The 15,727-nt window shown below is 38.1% G+C and overlaps 1 protein-coding gene across 7 annotated transcripts in view; it reads left to right on the top strand.

Moving 5' to 3' along the window:
• The window catches only part of PPP4R4 (protein phosphatase 4, regulatory subunit 4), an 89,814-nt gene that overhangs the window by 15,032 nt on the left and 59,055 nt on the right, over positions 1–15,727 (top strand). For 6 of the 7 annotated variants that reach the window (XM_014535304.1, XM_014535278.1, XM_014535276.1 and 3 more), the window contains one exon: positions 9,179–9,281. The exons of the other annotated variant lie outside the window; for it this stretch is intronic. In XM_014535304.1, the coding sequence (XP_014390790.1) occupies positions 9,231–9,281 (51 nt within the window). In that variant the 5' untranslated portion in view covers positions 9,179–9,230. Of the gene's footprint in view, positions 1–9,178; positions 9,282–15,727 lie in introns of those variants that run through there. 7 annotated transcript variants of the gene reach the window in all.

Consider the following 15,727-nt stretch of genomic DNA (forward strand, 5'->3'; position numbering starts at 1 on the left):
TGAATTTGAAAATATGTATGAAGTGCCTTGCTTGGCACAGAATGACACTTAAATCTTAATTTTTCTTTTATTCTTTCTTTGGTGCTATGAAACAATATATTTTGTTACTCTCTGATTCTAAGTATGATGACTACAAGCAGAGTTGAATGGTTCTCTAACTATGTAAACATTTGAGGTGATATTTTGAAGATTTAACATTATTAAGGATTTAATTTTGTAGTAATGAAAATGTGCCACATTTGAAAAATTACGTTATTGATTGATATCAGTATTCTCTGCTTTATATTCTTGAGTCATCTTTGTCTTAAAAGAAAGTTTTGTCTTTCTTGGAAGTTTAATTCTCTAAGCTAATCACTTAATTTTGTTCTATCATGAAAACAAACTATTTAATAATTTACTTTGAGTACAGAAATATCAACTATTTAAATATCAACTATTAAATATCAACTATTTAAAGTTTAGTTTTCATTGCAAACTCAAAGCAAGGCCTCTGTGGCATCTGCTTCATCGTTTAAATTCAAGCAGTGTCAGCTACTTATGTGCTATATTTTGGATTTTGAAATGAGAGCTGCTAGGATTGGGATCGCAGGCTCTGCATATATAATCATTTCAGATTCTGCACAGAGTCGAACAGTAGCAGAGCTAGAATTCTCACGTTAATTTCTCTAATAGTGACGATGCTATGGTGTCATTTCTGGGTAGCATATGCTCCTTCCCCTCTCCTTTTTCTTACTGGTTTAGGATTAAATAAAGCATGAAGGTTGTCTGGCTAGGAAAAGAGAAGGACTTTTTGCTCTATAGTCAGGATTCTTATGTGCAAATCTGTTTTTCTCCTTAGATTTTGAGCTCCTAGAACAGCGGTTCTCAACCTGTGGGTTGTGACCCCTTTGGGGGTCGAATGATTACATATATAATTACATATTGTTTTTGTGATTAATCACTATGCTTTAATTATGTTCAATTTGTAACAATGAAATTGGGGGTCACCACAACATGAGGAACTGTATTAAAGGGGCGCGGCATTAGGAAGGTTGAGAACCACTGTCCTAGAAGGTTGAAGCAAGGTACATACAAGAATAGAGAAAGACAATATTGTCAGTATCTAGATCTGTTCTAACATACAGCTTATTCTTTTTTGTGGGGAAGGACATGGGTTTCATAGACTAGTACAGATAGCCGCATTTTTAGAGACCCAAAATAATATTTCTGTAAGTTCTTTAGGCAATATGATATACCAAGAATTTCTGGTCCTTTTCTTGATTTCTCACAAATTCGTTATTATTTTGTTTACTTCCAGCATCATTGAGAACCAGCTTTCTTAAAAAAATTATGTTTTTAAAAGCATTAAGCAACGTAGTTATACATTTTCCTCTAGTAGTGCTACATAGCTTAGGATCAGGAGTGGGATGGAAAAAGCAGATGGATGGATTTGGTATTGGCTGGGTGCATAGGTTGGAAGAGAGGCAGTGTTGTGTAATGGTTTGTGCATGGGTTTTGGAGTTGTACAGGCTGCGTGCGTAACTTTGGGCAAGTACCTTCATCTCTTCAAGCCCTAATTTTCTCATCTATAAAATGGAGCTAATAATAATATTTAATCTATTTCATAAAATTATTGTGAGAATTTAAAAAGATGACTGCAAGTAAGGTGCTTATTAGCATTATGCCTAGTAATAGTATATTTGATACTATTTTTATTTTTAGGAGAATTGAAGAAACAAGGTCATTAGTAGGGACTGAAGTAATAGTCAGGGAGGTTCAGGCTGGCAAGTAAGAAAGTAAAAACTAGGAGGAGTATTAGAAACTAGAGAATCAGAAGAAATTGAGGGATTAGGAGTGTGACAAGAATAACAAATGCATTTAGCAATGGAAAAATAGATAAGAGTTTATGGGCAGCAAATAAGATCAGAGTTTAAGATTCTAGAAATGGAACATTTCCAGGTAATGATTGATCCAACTTTTGAAAATGGTTGTTGATGTGGAGACAAATTGAATTTAAATAAAATATTTATGGAACATTTTCTGTGTGCTAGATCCTGTGCTAAGCATTGGAGAATGTAAAATTTGGATGAAACATTGTTGGATTAGAGGGGGTCAAAAAGTAGCTGTAAGTCATTCCCGTCACTGATGAAGTTACCATGACAGTGGCAGGAGCTGGGATGACAATGAAGACTACAAAGTTTTTTATTACCATAAAAAATGCTTGAGTGAGTTGACTTTTTTTTTTTTTTTGGTTTAAGATATTACTATAAATGGCTCTTTAAAATAGGCGCCTCTCCCAATGGGAATAAAATAATTAGTGACATTAATTTAGAATTTAAAAGATTGCTGTCCTAAATTCGTTTATCTAACTAGTCTTTTTTTCCCCTTCCTCTTGCCTTTTTGGTCACTAGTGCACAGATTAGATACTTACCCCAGTTATTTTTAGTTTTAGAGGAATGGTTTGCTGAGTGGGCTTGTGTCTTTTTGTTCCTGAGTATATATCTTAGAAAAGGAACATGTCCCAAAGAAAGCAGAATCAGGGCAAAAAGGAGCAGCTCAGGGTGTAGCCAGGATGCTTATTCCTAGTGCCTTTCAGTTGAAAGTTGTAGGTTTTGAAGTCTAAAAAGCTTATTTTATAAAAATCTATAATAATAAAAGCATAATATGCTAATTAGACCGGACAGCCAAACAACCTTCTGGATGTCCTTCCAGATGAAGCCATGGTGGTGGGGGCTGAGGCAAAGGCTGTTAGGGGTGATCAGGCAGGCAGATGAGCAGTTAGGGGCGATTGGTCAGGCAGGCAGAGTGGTTAGGGGCGATGAGGCAGGCAGGCAGAGGTTGTTAGAGGTGATCAGGCAGTCAGGCAAGTGGTTGTTAGGGGTGATCAGGCAGTCAGGCAAGTGGTTAGGGGCAATCAGGCAAGCAGGCAGAAGGGTTAGGGGCGATCAGGCAGGCAGGCAGGCAGGCAGAGGGGTTAGGGGCAATCAGGCAGGCAGTCAGAGGGGTTAGGGGTGATTAGGCAGGCAGGCGAATGGTTAGGGGCAATGAGGCAGGCAGGCAAGTGGTTAGGAGCCAGCGGTCCCAGATTGCGAGAGGGTGCAGACTGAGCTGAGGACACCCCCTCCCAGCATGAATTTCATGCACCGGGCCTCTAGTCTATAATAATAAAAGCATAATATGCTAATTAGACTGGACATCCTTCCAGATGACCTTCCGGACAAAGCCAGGGCTGCAGCCACAGGATCAAGGAAGCTGCTGCGGCTGCGAGGGAGGGATCCAGGCAGCCGCGTTGGCTGTGAAGGCCTACTCTTGCACGAATTTCGTGCATCGGGCCTCTAGTAAAAAATAAAATAACATACTATATAAATAAAATATTGATTAAACATTTACTTTAAAATTACATGTACCATATCAAATAGCAATAACATGAATTTTATACTGTTGACCTAAACCAATACTGATTGTTTTGGGGTTTCTTCCATTCAATGGTTGGTGGCATAGATTCACACATACTTGGTTTATTTATACTGATTGGGACCAAAGTCAGCAGGAGATAACAGCAGGTACACAGCACCCAAGAAATGACCAGGTGCACACCAGGGATATCTTGCACGCTTGGTGCCCTACTTTCATGTACAGCCAAGTCTACTCTTTTTTCTGATAAACAACCCTGTCCCCAGCTCCTCCTCACGCTTTCCTCTAGTGTGCATTTACTAATATGTCGACTGTGCTGTTCCACCTCTGATAGCTAGATTTTGCCATATCACTTTTAACATCATCATTATGAAGAGGAGCCCTGTTGCCAGAACAAAGCGAAGTAGTGAATGCATGTAGTTGACGCCAGATGGGTCTTCTGCAATTTTAAAGAAAAGCTTTTTATATCTCTGCCTTTGCTACCAGTCTTGATGTGCCTTCTGTAAATCCTTGGTTATAAGACTTCTGTTCAACTAGTCTTCAGTTGGTTATTCAGGTTGAATGTTCTATAATTTAATTCCAGTGTTGTTCTGGGAGGCAGTGAGTGTAATTTTCACCTACTCTGCTGCCATCTTGGATCTTCCTAGATTGTATTTGTTTTTTTTAAATATATTTTTTATTAATTTTTTACAGAGAGGAAGGGAGAGAGAAATAGAGAGTTAGAAACATCGATGAGTGAGAGAAACATCCATCAGCTGCTTCCTGCACACCTCCTACTGGGGATGTGCCCGCAACCCAGGCACATGCCCTTGACCAGAATCGAACCCGGGACCCTTCAGTCCGCAGGCCGACGCTCTATCCACTGAGCCAAACCGGTTTCGGCCTAGATTGTATTTGTTGATAGAGATTATAGTGATTGCAATTTAGACTCATTTTATTTTTTCAAGTTCTGTTTATGGTAAGCATTGTCACTTATCAGTTGTTAGTTGCTTTTCTAATATCTTATTATTGTTAGTAAAGTTTAATGACAATCTGATTTTGTTTCTATTACAAGTAAATTGCTCACTTTGCTTGGATGCCCAAAGGATTTTTCTTTTCCTTTAAAGTCCAATAATATATCTCAATTCTGTTGGATTGATTTTCTAAGGTATATGGTGTGCTCTTTTGAATCTTTTTTTTTTTTATTTCAAGAAAGGGTTTTTAATAACATTTTTTAAAAGCTTCCTTTGCGTCAATGAAGGAAAAATACCACATGATCTCACTCATTTATGGATAATAAAGACCATTATAAACTTATGAACAAAAATAGATACAGAGGCAGAGCAGCCTCGAACAGACTGTCAAACTACAGTGGGAAGGTCGGGGGGCAGGAGGGAAGGGTAAGAGATCAACCGATGGACTTGTATGCATGCATATAAGCATAACCAATGGACATAAGACACTGGGGGGTAGGGGAGGCCAGGGGATTGTCAAGGGCGGGAAAAAAAGGAGACATATGTAATACTCTTTGTAATACTTTAAGCAATAAAACAATTAAAAAAAAAAGCTTCCTTTGCTTAGGTTTTCTTTTTTAGGGACTTATATTAAAAGTATATTGGACCTTTTTTACCTGTCTTATATATCACTTTCTCAAATCCTATTTGATCTTGTATCCTGCCACACTGCTAGACTCACTTATTAGTTGTACTGGCTATCTTGTACTTTACAGCTTAATTTCTTCCTTTTCAATCCATAAGCTTCTTATTTCTTTTTATTACCTATTGCACTTGCTCAAACCTCCAACACAGTGTTGAATATGAGCAGAAATGTGAACATCCTTGTCCTGTTCATGATTAGGGAGGAAGCATTAATTCTTTCACTGTTAAGTATGATGTTAGCTCTAAGTTTTTCATAGATGCCCTTTATCTGGTTGAAGAAGTTTCTTTCTACTTCTAGTTTGCTGATAGTTTTAAATTATAAGTGAATGTTGGATTTGTCAGATTTCTGTGTTTGTTGAGATGTTCATATGTATTTTTTTAAAGTCTGTCACATTGACTGATTTTTTAAAAATTAAACTCTATTTTGAGATAATTGTAGATTCACATACAGTTGTAAAAAATAATACAGATGCCAATGTTCTCTTTAACCTGTTTCCCCTTACAGTAAAATTTTGAAAAACTAAAGTACAATATTACAGCCTGTATATTGACATTGATACAATCAAGACAGTTAAGATTTTCATTATGCAGGTTACACTATTATAGTCACACTAGAGGTCCGGTGGCAGAAAATTCATGCACTGGAGGGGGTCCCTCAGCCCGGCCTGCCCCCTCTCATAGTCCAGGAGCTCTCAGGGGCGGGAGGCAACCCCCCATCACCCCTCTGCTGCTGCCACTGCCGGCAGCACAAGCCTCGGCCGGCCCTGGTTACCTGAGCCTCAGGCCGGCCCTGGGTGGCTATGGGGCTGAGGGGACGAGGGGACTCCCGAGGCAGGCATGCGGAGCGAGCGGGCCTGGCCTTGCCGTGCATCTGCTGCCCCGGCGGGGCTGAGGGGACTGAGTGCCGCCATCTTGTGGCTGTGGGCGCCGCCATCTTTGAGGGCTGGGCAGTCAATTAGCATATTCCCTCCTTATTGGCTGTGGGTGCCGCCATCTTTGAGGGCTGGGCAGTCAATTAGCATATTCCCTCCTTATTGGCTGTGGGTGCCGCCATCTTTGAGTGTGGGGCAGTCAATTAGCATATTCCCTCCTTATTGGCTGTGGGCGCCGCCATCTTTGAGTGTGGGGCAGTCAATTAGCATATTCCCTCCTTATTGGCTGTGGGCGCCACCATCTTTGAGGGCTGGGCAGTCAATTAGCATATTCCCTCCTTATTGACTGTGGGCACCGCTATCTTTGAGGGCTGGGCAGTCAATTATCATATTCCCTCCTTATTGGCTGTGGGGGCCGCCATCTTTGAGGGTGGGGCATTCAATTAGCATATTCCCTCCTTATTGGCTGTGGGGGCCGCCATCTTTGAGGGTGGGGCATTCAATTAGCATATTCCCTCCTTATTGGCTGTGGGGGCCGCCATCTTTGAGGGTGGGGCATTCAATTAGCATATTCCCTCCTTATTGGCTGTGGGGGCCGCCATCTTTGAGGGTGGGGCATTCAATTAGCATATTCCCTCCTTATTGGCTGTGGGTGCCGCCATCTTTGAGGGCTGGGCAGTCAATTAGCATATTCCTTCCTTGTTGGCTGTGGGCGCCGCCATCTTTGAGGGTGGGGGAGTCAGTTAGCATATTCCCTCCATATTGGCTGTGGGTGCCGCCATCTTTGAGGGCAGGGCAGTCAATTAGCATATTCCCTCCTTATTAGATAGGATCTTTTTCCACATCCATCTCTAACCCCTGGAAACCACTGTCTTTTCCATTTGTATAATTTTGTCATTTCAAGAATGTTATGCAGAGGTGGGAACTTCACCCGGTGAGTCATCCATTTATTCATCCTTTAAAAAATATTGAGTTGATTTTTAGAGAGGAAGAGAGAGAGAGAGAGACAGAGAGAGAGAGAGAGAGAGATTGGCTGCCTCATGCACGCAGCCTGACTGAGGATCAAACCCACAACCTGGTATGTGGCCTGACCGGGAACATGCCACCTTTTGGTGTACAGGAAACGCTCCAACGAACTGAGCCACCTGGGCCAGAGCTTATTCATCTTTTTAAGAGACATTTACTGATCCTCTACTCTAGGCCAGAAATTGTCATATGAAACATTACCCCCCCCCTCTCTCTTTCTTTCTCTCTCTCTCTCTCTCTCTCTCTCTCAGTTCTTTAGTAGTGGATTTGTTTTCTGAAGCTGCTATAATACATTACCATAAACTAGATGGCTTAAAACAAAGACATTTATTCTCTCACATTCTGGAGGCCAGGGTTCTGAAATTAGTGTCACTGAGTCAAAACCCAGTTGTTAGCAGGGCTCTAGGGAGAGGCTGTCCTTTGCCTCTGCCAGCTTCTGTGGGTTGTCAGCATCCCTGACTTGTGGCTGCATCATTGCAGTCTCTGCTCTGTGGTCACACGGCCTTCTTTTCTGTGTCTTCTCCTCTGAGTGTCTCTTTTCATGCCTGTTACTGGGTTTATAGTCTACCTGGGTAAACAGAATGGTCTCTTCATCTCAAGGACCTTTTTCTTTTTTCTTAAAAAAAATATTTTATTGATTTTTTGCAGAGAGGAAGGGAGAGGGATAAGAGTTAGAAACATCGATGAGTGAGAGAAACATCCATCAGCTGCTTCCTGTACACCTCCTACTGGGGATGTGCCCGCAACCAAGGCACATGCCCTTGACCGGAATCGAACCTGGGACCCTTCAGTCCGCAGGCCAATGCTCTATCCACCGAGCCAAACCGGTTAGGGCTCAAGGTCCTTTTTCAAGTGAAGATGACATCATGGAATCTAGGCTTAGGGCAGAGACATATTTTATGGGGTGGGAAGGGCACCATTCAACCCACTACAACTAGTAATTTTATATGCAACTTTAATTTCCTTTTTTTGACCATCTTCCCATCTTGGCATGCGTCCCTTACTTCAGTCCCATTCCTTCTTGACTTTTGTCTTTTAAAGTATTCACTTAGGGCAGTGATGGCGAACCTTTTGAGCTCGGCGTGTCAGCATTTTGAAAAACCCTAACTTAACTCTGGTGCCGTGTCACATATAGAAATTTTTTGATATTTGCAACCAGAGTAAAACAAAGATTTATATTTTTGATATTTATTTTATATATTTAAATGCCATTTAACAAAGAAAAATCAACCAAAAAAATGAGTTCGAGTGTCACCTCTGACACAGGTGTCACAGGTTCGCCATCACTGACTTAGGGAGTGGTGACAGCAGTGGAATATTGTGCTGACTGGTGGTTCATAGCCTACCTTACTACAACAGGGCAAATGCCTTTCTTCATAGCTCTGCAGCTCTGCAGAATCTGCTTCTTATTAACAGAACTTATAAAACTGAAGCAAACAAATATAATACTTTAAAAACCATATTAAGATCTTAACATACATATAATAACAAATAGTTCCATTTGAAGAGCTAAGTTAAAATAATTTTAATTAAGATAAATAAATATGGCATCAGCAATTAGCATGTAAATTGGTATCAGAATAGCAGTGCCACATTTTCTAGCATCTTTTATATAGTATGTCAGGTACTTGGAAATCTTATGTCACTGAGTTTATTTTGATAAAACTTTTGTGATCTAATGAATAATATGTCAAAAAGGTAACTGTATAAATATACCCCACTGACCTTTAAGAATGTTGAGTATTTCTTTAAGAAGTTCTTGCAACTCACAGAGTTAGTCTAGGCCGGCCACAGGTAACTTCATTATAACAGAAGGAAGTTGTATGATTCTGTGTAGTTGGTTTTGTTGCTATTCCTGTTGTAGTGATTATTAATATTTTACCATGATGAAAACTTTCCATTTATAATTTTTAGACAGTACAGCAAATTGGTAGGTCATACGAAAAAAAAATGAGGTAGAATTTTAAAGTATTTAATAATAGTCTTAAAAACTTTTAAACTTAAAAGTTAATCTTGTTTTTAGCATGAGCTTAATATTTTCATGCACATGTTATAAGATTTACTTAATGAAATTTCTGTCCTGGTTTTATTTTTGTATTTAAGTAATGGTGTTTGAAAATTAAAACTTTGTCTAAGTCTTAGTGTTTGTCATTAAAAGCAGCCATTTTTCAAATTAATCTGCTTTTTATAGTCATAAACTAGGTATTCAGCTTACAATTACAAATTGTAAATTTGTCTTTTCTCTGTAAGTGCTGGTCAAGATATCCAGGGAACAAGTGTGATTGCAAATCTCCCGTTTTTGATGCGACAGAATCCTGCTGAGACACTTCGGAGAGTCTTGCCAAAAGTTAGAGTAAGTTGGTGCGAAATGAGTATTGAATTTGCCATTTTTTTTTCATTGTCAGGAGAAAACTTCAGAGCTTTTGATGGCTGATCTTTTGTACCTTAATCATTGAGTGGAGGAAGTATTATGATACACATTTTGTATTGTGATGAAAATATTTAGGGAAATTAGTTGATGGAAATGGAGAAATCCAGATCTTAGTTGAAATAAAGATTTCTTTAGTCATTTTCTGAGTAGAGACATTTTAATAAAGTTAGCTTTTCAGTATCTCATAAAAATTTTAGTTTTACAAAATCATAGCTATCTTTTAAATTTTATTTATTTATTATTGATAGTATTACAGATGTCCTCCATTTTTCTTCCCTTTGCCCCCCTCCACCCACTTCCTTTGCCCCCTTCTTTCCACATTATTATTTGTGTCTGTGGGCTATTCGTATATGCATATATATTACTTGGTTAATCTATATTATTTGGTATTCTGTTAAGTTAAATTTATATTAATAGTATTCAACAACATTGATAATATATAATTTCACTGAATTCTTAATAATGACCCTGTGGTGTGACTTCTAAAGAATCATCAAATAAAGATTGAATTGGGCCATCACAATTTTAGTTTTATATTCATTTTATTGCTTCCTAAATTCTTCAGAATTAGTTTTCCTGCTATAAACAAAAAATATTTGATCTATTAGAATATTCTTTCCTCTATTTAGTTATTTATGGATTATCCTATATAATAAAAGCCTAATATGCTAAGTGTTTGGTCAACGGGTCGGCCATTCAACCAATCAAAGTGTAATATGTTAATGATATGCTAAGGCCACTCAACTGCTTGCTATGATGTGCACTGACCACCAGGGGGCAGACGCTCCAATCAGTAGGTTAGCATGCTGCTGGGGTCCGGCTGATCGGGACTGAGTGAGACGGGCTGGACATGTGCTGGAGCCCTCCCATGGTCCCTTCCCACTGGCTAACCTCCCTCATCTCTCCCCAGCCCTGATCATGCACCGGTGGGGCCCCTCAGCTGGCCTGCGCCCTCTTGCAATCCAGGACCCCTCGGGGGATGTTGGAGAGCTGGTTTCGGCCTGATCCCGCAGGCCAGGCCGAGGGATCCCATGGTGCATGAATTCGTGCACCAGGCCTCTAGTTAATATATACTGTTAAATATGTAAGATTTATTATTCATTTGTACCTATGTGCAAAGTGCTGGTCTTAAGAACTTGAATGAACAAAACAGACAACAATCTGTGTCCTTAGGGAGCTTACCTATAATGGGGTCAGGGAGGTTACATACTAATGGGGATTATGTTTGCTAATAGTTTTGTATACGTTTCTTTGGCTTTCTGTTTGGTTGTAACTTTTCCCTAACTTTTAAATTAATTTATATGTGTTTAAAATACTGTAATTATTAGTGTGCCCTTGTGTTTTATTTTTAGGCATATATAGACATATATAGCATGGTTCCAATTACTATGATTTAAATTAGATGTAGGGATGTACCATGTTACATCCCTTTTTACAAGATACCTACCCTTCTATCCTGGCAGAATGAGGTTGTTTTTTTTTTTTTACTTGTTACAATGATGAATTGAGGTGTTTATTATGTTTATTTTAGCATTGCATGTGATTCAAAAGTGAATCAAGCCTTTTCATATCTATTTTCCCAGAATCATGCTATAATTTAAATGGAATTAAGTCTACACAGTTTAAGTTTAATTTTACATTCAACTTCAGTGATATTAACTGACCTATGCTTGTTAGCTTAACACCTGGAAGTGCCAGTTAAACAACATTAGAAGGAACAGGTAGTTAGGTCCTCTTGATTAAGAGTTATTCTAGCCCCGGCTGGGTGGCTTGGTAGGTTGGAGTGTTGTCCCATGCACCAAAAGGTTTAGGGTTTGATTCCTGGTCAGGGCACATACCTAGGTTGCAGGTTTAATGAGCATATGGGAGGAAACGGATTGATATTTCTCACACTAATGTTTCTCTCTCTCTCTTAAGAATAAAGTTATTCTATATTACATGAATTAGATTTAAAGCTAAATATATTGAGCATGCTATACACATACTGTGTTGAGCAGGCTAAATCTGGTCCACAGAGGGTATGAATGTCTAAAGTTTCATGAAATAAAAATAAAAAATGAAGGATAGAGAGTAGTGACCTTGAGGATTCTAAATTATTTTGAAAAAATCATTTTGGTAATGAGGTTACAATAAAGTTAATTAAATAACTCCCCCAATATTAATTTTATGGGAATATGTAAAGAATATTATATACTCATCTATAGAGTATATTTATACAAAGAATCAAATGTGTCTGCTGAAACTATATAACTGAGCTATAAAGATGACTTTAATAACCTTTTAAAGTAATAAAAATTAATCCATATTATAGAAAACTGAATAAATGGGTACTATAAAGAAAATGTATACTAATGAATATATACTAAGAAAATATTTGATGAAATAATTTCATTCATTTCTTGAGCTAATCAACATGCAGTCCTTTATTTAGGATTCTCATTTATCTTGCTCTGTACTAAAAAATACAAAAAGATGGAATTCAGTCCCAGATTAGATTCTATATCAAGTAGGCCTAAAAACTATATGGAAAACAATTGAACAATAGGCATAGGAGAGTATTTAATTGTGTGATTCTGACTATATCTAAAAATGCTGAAGAATTAAGCAACTGGATAAGACTTTATGGGGCAATAATAATGACTGTTAAAGAGGGTTTGCTATATAATGTAGGCAGCTAAACTTTTAAACAACCTCATGTCAAACCTATGTTATGTGCAACTCATTTTTAAATCATTGTATTAAGATATTGTTAAGAAGTATTTGTACTTATAGTAAGCACCGTCTTCAATTCTGCCTTACTTCTGGGAGTCGTTACTTTCAAGTGGTAAAATGACAAAAAAAATTACGCAGTGCCACTTTTTTCACTTTTGCCATGGGCATAATTTCTTTTTAAAAAAATATATTTTTATTGATTTCAGAGAGGAAGGGAGAAGGAGAGAGAGATAGAAACATCAATGATGAGAGAGGATCATTGATTGGCTGCCTCCTGCACACCCCACACTGGGGATAGAGCCCGCAACCTGGGCATGTGCCCTTGACCAGACTCGAACCTGGGACCCTTCAGTCCAGAGGCTGACGCCCTATCCACTGAGCAAAACCGGCCAGGGCTAATTTCTTAGTTAATCTTATAAAAGAGCAATCTTGTAATAGAAGTGAGTGTTTAATGATACTGGCATTTTGATTCATACGTAAATATTTACTGAGTGCCTTCCATGTGCTGGCACTTGTTCTGAGCACTGAGAAAATAGAGGTGAATAAAATAGAGAACTGGCTGTCAAGGAGGTTACAGTTCAGAATGGGAAACACACATAAAATAAGTAGGTGAGTGTAAATATCAGGAGGGAGTGACAGGGGGAACTTACTGTGCATTGGGAGGTCAAAGAAAGCCTTGTTGAGGAGCCCTTAAAACTGAAGAGCTAGGGGGAAGCAGACATTTGAAGAGTCAGGAATGAGTGATCCCGGCTGAGAGAGCAGTACATAGCCCCTAGGATGAAAGAGCTTGGGGGAATTGAAAGAGGCGTGTTTGGTTGGAACCCAGTGCTCTGGGTCCGGTGTGACTTTAAAAGACGTCAGAGTGATGGTCAGTGACAGAGCATGCAAGAGTTGTTCTTTCTCAGGACAGTGGAAAATCAGGAAGGCTTTAAGCAGAGCAGTGACTTGCCCATTCACATTTTACAGTGATCATTTTAATTGTGTGTAAAGTAGATTGGAATGGGAGCATTAGGAAACTATAGAACTGGCCTTCATATTTGATGGTGGCTTGGATCAGGAACAAGTCAAGCGTGTGGGCTCTTACCGTGTTTATTCAACACTACTAGACATTCTAAACAGTGCGATAAATCAACAAAAAGAAATGAAAGGGATCCACATTGCAGAGAAAGAAGAAAAACGGTCGTGTTTGGTTTTTTTTTTTTGGTCACATAACATTATCATTTATGATGGAATCTACAAAAGAAAAATACTAGCACTTGCTGAATATAGAAATGTTTCAGGATACAAGATCAATATACAAATCACGAAAACAAGCAATTGGAAATTGAACTTTCTCTTAACCTATCCCAATAGTGCTAAAGTATGTGATACTTAGAGATTAATCTGAAAAATGACATGCGAGATCTGTATACTGAAAACTATAGAACATTGCTGAGAGAAATAACATGAGACTAAGTAAATGGAAAGAGACACCATGTTCGTGGATCAGAGAACTCAATATTGTTAAGATACCAGTTCTTCCCATATCAATCTATATATTTAATGCAAAATAATAAAAATTCCAGTAGGTTAGTTTTATTTTTGGTAGGAAATTACAAGCTAATTCTAAAATTCATATGAAAATACAAAGGACCAAGAATAGCCAAAATAATTCTGAAAAAGAGAAACAAAGTTGGAGGACTTTTATTACCTGATTTTGAGACATTGTATACAGCTACAGCAATGAAGACCATGTGATATTGGTATAGAGACAAATCAATGGGACATATATAGAGAAAAAAAGCCCCTCTACATGTGCATTGCCAATTGATTTTAACACGGGCGCAAAGGCCTGTCCATGTACCGAGGACAGTTTTTTCAACAAATGGTGCTGGGCCAATTGGGAAAAAGTCTATACCTTGTACCACATACAAAAATGAACTCAAAATAGATTATAAACCTAAGAATTGAAAACCAAAATGATAAAAACTTGTAGAGAAAAATCTTTGTGACCTTGGATTAGGCAAAGTTTTTTTTACATTTGACATGAAAAGCATCATCCATAGAAGAAAATTTTAATAAATTTGGGCTCATGAAACTTAAAGCTTCTACTCTTCAGAAGACACTGTTAAGAGAATGAAAAGACAAGTGACAGAATGGGAGGAAATATTTATAAATCATATATCTGATAAGAACATGTGTTCAAAATACATAAAGAACTCTCAAACTCAATAATAAGAAAACAACCCAATTTTTAAAAACAAGCAAAAATTTGAACAGATACTTCACCAAAGACGATTTTTGGATGGCCAATAAGCATAAGAAAAGATGTTCAGCATGCTTAGTCATTAGATAAATGCAAATAAATCTCTACGCAATCTAGAATATCTGTGCTAAAAAAAAGTCTTTGCAGATGTTTTTTTTAATTTTGCTTCTGCCTAATCACCTCTCTGCTATCTCTCTAGGTCTCAAATTTCTTACATATTAGACCTTTCCATAGTATCTCTATGTCTTTTACCTTTTTTTTGTCATTTTCTCTTTGTGATTCATTCTGATTATTGATTTTGATTATTAGTTTTCTGGTCTAGAATTTTTGTTTAGCTCTTTAAAAAATCTGCCACATCCTTTCTTTTATGTCTTAGAATTTTCTGTTGAATTTTTCAATTGTATCTTTGAACCAGGTGTGCATCAGATACACCAATACCTGGAGCTCCTGTGGGTGCACTTCTATTTTCTGTTGTTTCTGCTGGTTCTGATTCATATTATCTCTTCATGTGCCTGGATAGTATTGATTGTGTGCTTGATCTTGAATTCAATACATTATTTGTGGAAATAGTTTGAGGCCCAGGGTGATATTTTTCTGTAGAAAGGAATATTTTATCTTCTGGCAGCTGCTTAACTGCACTAGCAATAAAGTCTCACTTAACCCATTTTAGGTGTCGGATGATTTGAAGCTGGGCTGTTCTCCCCGCAAAGGTCAGTTTGCTGATGGATTGCCCTTATCCTATCCCAGGGTCTTACCAGCGCTTCTTAGAGGCTGTTAAAAAAGGCAGTTAAGCTTTTGGCCACTAAGGAGCCTTTTCTAGAATCAGCAGATGGTCCCAGAGGAAAAAAAACAGGCCCCAAATTACATGCTAACCTTTCTGGAATTCTATTATTTGTTAGACGGGCAATCTTGCTAGCAATGGGCCATCTTGCTAGTAATGGGCAATCTTGCTAGTAATGGGCCATCTTGCTAGTAATGGGCCATCTTTTTAGTAATGGACGATCTTTCTAGTAATGGACGATCTTGCTAGTAATGGGCCATCTTGCTAGTAATGGGTAATCTAAGTTGGGTAATTTTTAAATTTTGGATGAGTAACCTTATTCATTTCCAGATGCCTTTATGCAGCTGATTTGTATATTTTTTCAAGCTTTTTATATTATCCTCATCAGGAGAACTGATCAGAATTATCTGCTCTGCCATTACTGAAAGAAGTTCCTTTTCCTTTTTATTTTTTCTTCTTGATTTAATATCAAAACAATATTAACCCAAAATGTTTCTGTACATACACCTGCACCCCTCCCCCATATCCTGTCATCATGCTTAACCTGAAGATTGTTTTCTTTTTTTTTTAAATTAAATCTTTATTTTTCATATTATTACAGTTGTTCCTCTTTTTTCCCCCCATAGCTCC

The sequence above is a fragment of the Myotis brandtii genome, unplaced genomic scaffold, assembly GCF_000412655.1.
Source record: "Myotis brandtii unplaced genomic scaffold, ASM41265v1 scaffold1013, whole genome shotgun sequence".
Taxonomy (NCBI): Eukaryota; Metazoa; Chordata; class Mammalia; order Chiroptera; family Vespertilionidae; genus Myotis; species Myotis brandtii.